Source organism: Zootoca vivipara, chromosome 1 (genome assembly GCF_965207765.1).
Source record: "Zootoca vivipara chromosome 1, rZooViv2.hap1.1, whole genome shotgun sequence".
Classification (NCBI taxonomy): Eukaryota; Metazoa; Chordata; class Lepidosauria; order Squamata; family Lacertidae; genus Zootoca; species Zootoca vivipara.
In genome coordinates, this window is record NC_142582.1 from 55982044 (window position 1) to 55992430 (window position 10387).

Here is a 10387-nt window from a genome sequence, read left to right on the forward strand (position 1 = left end):
TTAGAAAGAAGTAAAGAAACAGGCACCTTAGAAGACAAGAGATGGATCTGGGTGAGCTGAGATGCACCAAAGAGAAAGGCTGAGCAATGGCAATTGTATTTTAAGATTAACAGAAAGAACAATCAACAGGGAACCAGTTCTGCAAAAAAGGAATATGATCTTTAATCTGGCAGCTCTTCCCCTTACAATTCCAATTTTGATTCCAAGTAAAATAGCACACTGGGCAGCCAAGCAGCATGACTAGGAGAAGTGATGGAAGGCATCCAGAAATTTAGGCTCAACACTTATGAGCCATTACAAAAACAAAAAGATACAAGGAACACAGATGGATATTAACCCCACATATCAATATCTTGGCACACTCTTAACAGTGCCAATCAATTGTGGTTAAAAGACCAGGAGTTCCCTCTGTAAAAGACCCAGTGCTGCCTCTGTTTCCTGAAGCAAATCCCTCTCTCCACCTTAAAGGCTCTTAAAGGGTACATTGGCACAAATTTTAACCCAAGATAACCAGGATTTGTAACTAGAGTTTGGAACAGAATATCTGCAAAGGAGCCCTGCCAGGAAAGAAGGGGTGAGTGAAGATCTACACCAGGACCAAGATCTACATTGGGAACAATTGATGAATCGGAATCTACAAGAAAACAAAATAATGAAAGTTTTAAGAATGAAAGTTTAGGATAAAGATAACTCGTTCAATTCCTTAAGCTTATGAGGAAAGTCACAATTCATACAGGCTGGCCCCATTTCCTTTGCAGAAATGGGAAACCTTGGTCTGCATGAAGAAGGCAGAAGTCTTGAGCAGCTAGCCTAGCCCATCTCTCTTATTTACAGCCAAGTTGATAAATTATGAAGCAGAATTGCAGATCTTCATTATTACAAAAATTAGTACTTTCAAACTGCAGCTTTCAAAAGGCAGGTAAGGTCTCTCTGTTTCCTCCCCCAATCCTAAGATACGTTGTTCCCTGCTTCAACCTGTGTCTCATCTAATGCACTTTTGAAGTCTTCCATCTCAAGTTCACATTGCATGCATCTGCAAAGCAGAGCTAAAAATGAGGGAGTGGGGATAATAACTGAGCAGTGACAACAAGTTCATTCGTTCTCTTCTTTTCTCTCTCTCACTCTGCAAATCAAATAAACTAGGAACTGCTGAAAACATCAGGTTAAAAAAGGGGAAGTATGTGGGGAAAGTGGTAAAAAAAAGTGCAAGTCTATTAGAAACAGTGAAGGATGAATGCTGACGCAGAGAGAAACCACATATTTGGAAAGTATACTTTGGATCAGGCACAAGGGGAATATTCATGGGGCACATTGAGACGGTCACTATCTTTGGGTGGGATTCAATCACATACCAGCAAATATAGGTTGCACACTTAAAAGTGCATTTGGTGCTCTTGCACAACAAAACCATTTCCTTAAAAATCTGGGCTTTTTGCAATAAGCTTATTGACCGTGAAATGCACTGGAAAGTGTGGGATAACACCTGTTTGACACAATGTCATCTAACCTCCCGGCAAACAAATCAGAATCGATGTTTAATAAATAGCTAAGTTCATCTAACCTCCCTGAAAACTCTGCAAATGAATCAGGGCAGATGCTCAACAAACAAGTCATCTAGAAACTACCAATGAGGCACTGTTTACACAGCAGAATTAGGATGCAAATATCTAACTCTTCGTGAACAAATAAACCTGCTCTGAACCATCCTGAACCAACCTGCAGGTGGGGGTTCAAATTGCTTGCATGCAGAAAACCGTATAGTTTTCTATATTCTGGGGACTTTTTTGTATGAAGGAGCACTTGATCGTGCAATTACCTAACTGTAATCTGAAGTGGTATAGACTAAACTCTGGTTTACCAGTTTAGTGAAAACTAGGCCAGTCTTACCCCCATGCTAGGTTTAACCCTGATCAACAACTGGGATATTTTCAAAATATAGATGCAACACACAAATTTTTATTGGAATGTATGGTTTCACAGGATGCTATCTTAACTGAAAACTAAAAGAACCAAGATTATTCCAATGGGAAATAATCTCGGCCAAATTGTGGAAACAAGCCTTGATGGTGCCAAAGACAAAGGAGCAAAGGTAGCTTGCCAACTGTTGCCCCCCAAACTTCCCTTATGGGGTTATTAATTAATTCATTTTCATCCCACACTTCCCCCCAAAGGAGCCCAGGGCAGCAAACAGCAAGAGATAGAACAATAAAAAACTTTAAAACATCTTTCAATAAACTTGATGACTTGGATTCCAAAGAAGTCCCAGAAGAAGCAGAGTGCTCAGCAAAATGTTGTTTTTGTGCTCCTTCCTCTGCCAGCCCTTCTGAGGATTCTCCTGAATGGAGCATGCTGAGTTGTGGGGGCTGAGATGGAAGGAGGCAATGCTGTTAAACCAGGTCAGGCACCTAATTATCCTTCTTTCTAAAAACCCTGCAATATTGACTTCATCCAGGCAGGTTTCCCCATCCAAAGTCTAATGCTGCTGCATTAAAGGCAAACAGAAACAGAAGTGATGGGAAAGGCAGCAAAGAAGCATTGCAATGGTTTCTTCCTACAATAGTCCCCACTTTGGATGATGCCACATGATTCTGGTACACCCTTGTCCTGCCCTCTGGACAACTAGAGAAGAACCAGCAGAAAAGCATGGCTCTCAGATACCAAATAAAAAAAATTCCTTCCAGCAGCACCTTAGAGACCAACTAAGTTTGGTCAGTCAGCAAACCCAATGCTAAAATAAAGAAAAGCATTATCCCTTTTGGAAACACCCCTGAGGTAATCATTATTCCAGTTTTTGGATGGAACAACAGAGTTTGCAATAAAGCACGGCCAAAATCATGCAGCTAGTCCACAGTAAGGTTGGATGATATGCCTAGGAATCCCAGGTTCAAGTTTAAATGCCCTATAGGGCATTCTGCCTTATTTCCGTTTCTCCTACCAGTGCTGTAGGTTGGGTACACCTATGTTTCAGCCTTGTGTTTCATGCGGCAACAATTCCCTACTCCATGGGTAGGGAGCCCATGGCTCACCTAATGTTTTGTTGTTTAGTCATTTAGTCATGTCCGACTCTTCGTGACCCCATGGACCAGAGCACACCAGGCACTCCTGTCTTCCACTGCCTCCCACAGTTTGGTCAAACTTATGTTAGTCGCTTCGAGAACACTGTCCAACCATCTCATCCTCTGTCCTTGTGCCCTCCATCTTTCCCAACATCAGGGTCTTTTCCAGGGAGTCTTCTCTTCTCATGAAGTGGCCAAAGTATTGGAGCCTCAGCTTCAGGATCTGTCCTTCCAGTGAGCACTCAGGGCTGATTTCCTTCAGAATGGATAGGTTTGATCTTCTTGCTGGACTACAATTCCCACCATCCCCTGACCATTATCCACACTGGCTGGGGCTGATGGGAGATCAGAGTCTATCCACAGCCCAGACGTTCCTCACCCCCTGCTCTATGGAGTAGATTCCTAATTCTAGGCTCAAACTGCCAGGAATGACTGCTGCTTTCCTTCCATACGTCATTTTATTGTGAACCCAGGGGCTATTTTAAAGGGTCATTTTGCCAACTGGGCAACAAAGCACTTTTAAACTTGATTCACGTTTGACATACACCCTTTACAGACACAAAAGTACAAAAACATTATTCACAAAAAGAAGCAAGGGGAAGCACAACATAATTGGGCTAGTCTAGTTTGAAAGGGCTTCAGTCAGCAACAGTTTTCCAGCGGAGGAAACTGCCAGCTGAACAAAATAGCTAAGGTCCAAATCATTTCCTACAGCAAATCTAGGAAAGGAGTACTGCATATCAAAAGCCTTTCTTCTCACCCCACATGAAGTCCACTGCCAGCTCTCTGGGAATACTTAAGAGTTGCATTTAAAAGCAGCTGCTCTCTCCTCCTCCTCCTGTCCCTCTCCAAGAGTTGTTGGCAGCAACATGTCTGCTCTCTCAAATAGAATTCAGGCGCTGCTTCACAAAATGTGCAAATGATGAGTTTTTATTTTGGAAGGAACACTTTCTAACAAACTCACGAAAGGCGGGTGGGGAGCAAGAAAGCATTTCCCTCATTGCAAGCTTCTTCTAAAGACAGATTTTCCTCTGGTGCTCATAAAACCCAAAGTTGTGGACTCTCATTCAGGTTAAGGTGGCAAGTTGAAGATGATTTTATCCTGTAACATATGTATGAGAACCCAATGCAAACTTTATGAGCAGCTTTCTCAGGTCACCACTGCACATGGGAGTAAATGGCTCTTTATATAAAAAAGGAGCAGCCCCAGCAATACCAGTAATTTCAAGCAGCGTTCTTATTCTTTCAGGAACAAGTTTTCGCTTCTTCTCTTCCTTTTCTGATGATTCCCCCATCTTCCTTCAATCCCATCCCCATCTTTTGTGTTGTTTTTATGATGTTAGCTGCTCTGAGCTCGGCCTCGGCCAGGGAGGGCAGGTTACAAATAAATTATCATTTTTATTATTATTACCTCTCTTCCATCCTGCTGTGCTGCCTCTCAGCTGCAAACCCACCATGCAACATGTGTCAGATCTCCGGATAAATGTCCATGGATGGCAGCTTGTCATTTTACTCCTATTTCTGCCCCGCTCATTTATCACACATTGTTTGAATTGGCTGACCAATTGGAAGCTATGGACATCAAGACGAGGACACAGATCCACACACACTGTGCTGTGGCTACTGTTAGACTAGATTAGAATTGCCCCCTTCTGCTTATCTCAATGAACTGTCCCAGTACATATTCCCTTTGAAGACAATTCTCCCCAAGTGTATTACATCTGCTACATTGTTTAAAAGGACAGAAGTGCTGTTAATGTTCTGACACAAGTAATAACGTTGTTCTCTTAATTGTTTCACAAATGCAGTCTCTGTTTGGGAGCCCTTCAGGTAGCAACCCTAAACTGGATGCAGACTTCATCCTGCAAATCTAGATCACGAGCCCAATGCATATCATCAAGTGTCTTCACAATGGGAAGTATTAAGTCAGATTCTGCCAAAATGAAGCAGGGTGGGTGTAAACGTGCAAGATCTGCAGTTTTAACAGGAGGCCCTGGTGGTTTCCTGCAGAACTGATCAGACAGGGCTGTTTCCTGTATGAAAAGCCTGTGGGACACTTTCAGCACAATTCTGCAGGGAGCACACACATCAGAGAATGTCCCAATGATTCTCATCATCCCCACCCCACTCCCAAATCTGCTAGGACAGCGTTTCTCAACTGCTGTTCCGCGGCACACTAGTGTGCCACGAGACGCTGGCTGGTGTGCCGTGACGTGCGGCGACGAGAAGGGCGATTTGCATTGTCACGTGCCTGGCGGCCGCCAATAAACAACACTAACCCGCCGGAAAGCAATATTTCTCCTCCTCTTTCCCAAAGCTCAGTGCAAACGAGCCTGGCGGCCGCCAATACACAACACTGAGCCGCCGGACGGCTTGTGAAGCCTTATTACAGGAGATTGCAACCAACACAGCAATTGGCAAGTGTTTCTTACAGTCATAATTATAGTCAATATAGGGCGGCACAGAGTTAAATTTTTTAACTTTTTTAATGGTGGTGTGCCTCATGATTTTTTTCATGGAACAAGTGTGCCGTGGCCCAGAAAAGGTTGAGAAACACTGTGCTAGGAATATGCTCTGTCACCAAGAGAACAAAAATATTCCCTTGTCGATGCAAGGGTAAGCCTGCTCTTTGCCATTCTACTAATCCTTGCACTCCAGAATAGATGCCATCATATGTTTCATTGAACAATGCATTGCCTTCTTTTACTAATGTGGAGAGGTAGGTAGTTATTAGCTGGAAAACTATACAGCATCATAAGGTTTGCTATACAAATTGACAGTTTCAGTGCGGCCTTCTGAATACAGGATTGTATTACAGTAGCACCAACTATTAGTACGGGAACAATGCTGACAGGTTTGTTTTTTGGGGCTCACTGCTGTACTTTAATTAGGAAATCATGTTATTCCTCAAACTTCTGCTTTTACAGATCAAGAGCCTGTCTTGCGCAGATGTTATACACACACACACACCCCAATTTTATTCTAAAGCTTAGAACAAAAGTAGGTATCTTCTGCACCAGTGCAAAGCTGTTTTTTTCTAGCCTAATTGCTGTGCAGCAGGGGTGGGGGGGAAAATGGAGGGGTGGGTGGAAAGGAAATCACAACAAGCAGGAACAAAAGGTTACGGTAACTCTTCCCTTCTCACAGCAAAACTCACCCCCTGCAACAAATAGGCTTAAAAGTCAGCTCCCATTGACAACTATGGAACCTGCTTTTTAAGCATAATTGTTGTGCAGGGGAGGTTGCAAGAAGGAAAGGCACAGACCAGAGTTTCTCCACCCTTTGGCATCCTTAACTAAAGCTAGCACTGTGGTGCAAGAATGAATGGATGAATGCCTAGACAAATTTTGATGCAAACCTGCATAATGGTTTTTTCCAGGCACAGGTAAAATGTGCACACTTTGCAACAAATGTACCCCAAAGTTTGAAATTACCATGCTTCTTAACAGTCACTGTGTCAGACTAGATCCCCTTGCACAGAATTCCTCAAATAAGCCTTGCCACAAGAGCCCACAGTATCTGGCTGTCAGCATCTTTCAGGCAGCATCTTTGATGTCCTAGAGACTTTGACAACATGTCAACAATTAAACCAAGGTCACTGCAGGGTTTTGATGTGCCTCATTTAGCCAACCAGAAAACTTTTCAGCATGGGGGTGGGGGATGCAATTCCCTTCTCTGTGGCTAATATTTCTGCAGCAAACCTGAGGTCACTGTCCCCTATCCTATTCATCAGCAGCGATCAGGCAAGCCACTGGCATCCAAAGATGAAGAACTGGATATTCAGAATTTTCCATTTCCTTCCTGGAAGCAAAATCACTTACTTTAACCCTCCCTTTGCAATCCTGGGCATGAGGGCATGAGAGTGCCAAAGGTGTTTCTTCCCAGGAGCAAACAGCTTACTGTGTACAGTACTGTAAAACCCATGGTCCTTCTCTCAAGCCAAACACCAAGAGAGTACCAAACTGCTCCTGAACAAAGCCCCTAAGAATTCCAATAAAATCCTGGGGACTGAGACTATTGCTACACACTGACACTTAAAAAGTGACTTTGACCCTCTCAGATGCTGCAGTTGTTCCACTTTCCAACTTTGTGAATTTGTGAGAAAACACAAAAGAGGAATCCAGTGTATATCCCAGCCAATTAAGGTTTTCTATTCACAGTGTGGATTGGTTTTAATACTTAAATGAGTGGAAATCAGGTCCTCCCTAATAGGGCACGTGTTGCTGTGTGACCTGGCAACCAAACCCTGTGTTGTGGGTGGGAACGTTTGGATGGCCACAACACCCTATTGGAGGTCCCTCAATGCTGGGTGCAATCAGACCAATGGGATGCCAGCTAAAGTACATCGAGGGACCTCTATTTAAGCCCATGCACTTCCCTGAGCTTCCTCTTTTGGGCCAGTGCATCAGAACATCCGCCCACCTCTCCCTATATTCAGGGCTTGCACGCATGACCTTGCTATGCTGTTGTGTGTCACCTGTTGTTGGGACAGGGGCACGGTAGGAATTTCCCCCACTTAGCTGGTGCCATTTGGGTTTCGCCTGCCGCGTAGCAAATAGTCACAACTTGTAAGGTTGCAGATAGGCTCTGGTTCATGTGATAGGGGTGGCAGAGCAGCCTGGCCATCCCTATGTGATGGGTATTCTGTTAAAGGAATTCTGGGACTCTTTGGTTGGTCAACCCTGACAGGGGTTGTGCCCTGAGCCAGAGTCCATGGGGGCATCTGGCTGGTGGACTGGTTGGACACCGCCTTCCACTTTGCCGAGTGTTCACCCAAGGCTGACCTATGGTGTGCCCTGGGTCAGCGCTTGCCTGTAGGGCTGCAGGTAGCTAGTCGAACCAGAGCCTATGCAACCACTCACTTGACTGTAATCAATAAAGTTGTGGCCTAAATTCTGCCAAAAACCAAACCAAAAATCTGAGTCTTGTCTGAATTTATTTGGGGGTGGTTAAAGGGTCTACACACGCAAAAGCCCTCAAGGGAAAATAGGTAGCACATCTAACTAGGAATTTCATCAAACTGGGGGCTCATAAGAAACATCTTCCTAACGCTCAAGCTAACTGTGCTGCCCTGCATCTTAAACCCATCCTCTGTCCTGTATATCTGCCCCTAGTGGAAACACATGAAGTTACCGGTATTCCAAGTACAGGTCAGTAAAGGTTCCACCTTGAACAGTCCCTTCTCCCTCGGATGTGTACACGCTACCTGCTTAAAATGCGGCGAGGTCGTTTGTGTTTCTCAATTCGGTTTGAAGCCAGGTTGGGTTTTTTTTTTTATGGGGTGGGGCATGTAGTGTTAGGAACGGAAATGATTTGCGGCTTATGTCCTTCCTACACCACTTCCCAAACTAGCTGTGGGACCGCATTGCATGCAAAGTAAACGGGAACCTCTGTCTGTAAAATGGGGTTGACAATAGCCTACCTTGCAGGGTTTGGCGGGAAGCTGAAGGAGGTTGGGCTTTTAAAACGGAGTTTGGATGCTAAAACTTCTGGAGACAGGGTTATTAACGCTCTCCGATGTTGCGGGAACTAGACGGCAACCCTCAACCGACGGAATTGCCTCGTTTCGGGCAGCGGCATCCCGAGCGTCCCGGAGAAAGTTTGCGACCGGCAACGGGGGAAGGCGAGCGGGAGGGAGGCCGCGCAGACCCTCGACGACACCCGGAAGGTCCAGGGAGTCACCTCGCCGCCCGCCCAGACAGACGCGTCTTCCCTCAGGCGGCGGCGCCAACGCTCGGGACCCCGTCTCTCTGTGTCTCTCCCAGATCCCGCCACTTTCTCCCGCTGCGTCGCGCCGACGCGCAGTTCGTTCCCTTCCCAGGAGCAGCAGGACCGGGCTGCAAAAGCAAGCGGCGCATTCCCTCCCCGAGGTGCAGAGGAAACAAACCGAGGACAAAAGGCCAAGGAAAGTGCCAGGGCCGCCTCTCCCTCCCTCCGCATCCCGGTTGGAAACGGTTCCCCGCAGGAGGGCTCCCTACCTACCCTCTCCACATGCTGCCTCCGCTGCGCTTCCAAGGACGTGGCCCGGAGAGAGAGAAAGAGGCTCACGAGGAGGAGGAGGAGGAAGGGTAGGCGGGCGCAGCCATGGAAGTCTCGGGGAGACGGCGATCGATCCGCCTCTGCCTGCGCTCCTTCCCTTCCAGCTCCGCTGCTGCAGTGGCGGAGAAGCCCTTCCAAGCAGCTGCTCGCCGGCGCGTCTCTGCAGCGCGGGGCGGAGGGGGGGGAGTCAGCCGGCGGGAGGGGTCACGTGACCTCTCGGGAGGCTCTCCTCCTCGCCCGCCCCCCCCCACTTCCACAGCGCCAAGATGCACGTGCACATTCAACTCGCCGGCGAGTCACGTGACCGCCCCCCAACAACCCCCATCCATTCAGTCGGGTTCTGCGCGGCGCCCGAGCTGGGGCTGCCCCTCCCTGAGCGTGGGCGTCCTTTGCGTTGCATTCGAGTGACGGGACCGGCGTGACTCTCTACACGCCCCCAATTCCTTCCTTTCACGCCAACCCTGCCAGCTTGGGCTTTCTTCCCGGATTCAGGCATTCTCGCCAAGATGCGCCCCCCGCCGCCTCCGCTCTTCAAGCGTCTCACCCTCGATGCAGGACCAGAGTAACGGAGGGAGGAGACGTGGATCGCATAACGCTAGCCGCGCGGCTGTATAGGACTGCTGTTGAGACGGAAATACCGGGCGCAACCGAAGTCCTTATAAAAAACACTTGGGAGAGGCTGCGTGGTGTGGCTGCTCAGTGGTAGAGTGCCTGCTTTTCCTAACGAAGGTCCCGGGTCCAGTCTGAGGCACGCCCTGGTGGGGCTGGGAGAGATCTCCCAGTCAGTGAAGACCCTCGAAGGAGCAATGGTGTCTCCTACTTAGTAGCCTGGTGCCAGAGTCCCCTAAGTTGATGGGCATTGCCATTCAAATAGCATGCATGTGCCACGTCTTCTGATCAATTATTCAGGGTGGGGCTTACCTGCCCCCTCCCCAATATTTTATTCAAGTTGGCACCCCTGGCTGGAAACATGGGCATAGCCAAGGGGGTGCAGCTGACCCCCCAATTAATCAAAATCAATACAAATCTGAGGTTCTGCCCCCCCAACAAAAGCCTGCCCCCCTAACAAAAATCCTGCCTAGGCTCATGGCTGGAATTATGGGTAGAAATAATTCATGGACCCCCATCCCACTCCTCTCCTCTCCCCAATTTTAGGCAAACCATGCCCTCTCGTAGCCTTATAAAAACAGTGGGAGGGGGATCACCAAAGGAAAGGGGCCAGCCAGTCTCTCTATTACCACCACCGCTGACATCGTAATTTGAGCAGTTTTTATATGATGACAAATTGCTTT

The 10387-nt window shown here is 47.1% G+C and overlaps 1 protein-coding gene across 4 annotated transcripts in view; it reads right to left on the reverse strand.

Moving 5' to 3' along the window:
- Positions 1-9480, reverse strand: part of RAB3IL1 (RAB3A interacting protein like 1) — a 33012-nt gene extending 23532 nt beyond the window's left edge. Inside the window, exon 1 of one of the 4 annotated variants that reach the window (XM_088665036.1) lies at positions 9039-9480. In XM_088665036.1, coding sequence (XP_088521162.1) covers positions 9039-9049 — 11 coding nt within the window. In that variant the 5' untranslated portion in view covers positions 9050-9480. The remainder of the gene's footprint in view (positions 1-9038) is intronic. The other 3 variants (XM_088665031.1, XM_035123331.3, XM_035123320.3) reach the window with 3 other exon arrangements.
- Positions 9481-10387: the final 907 nt, after the last annotated feature.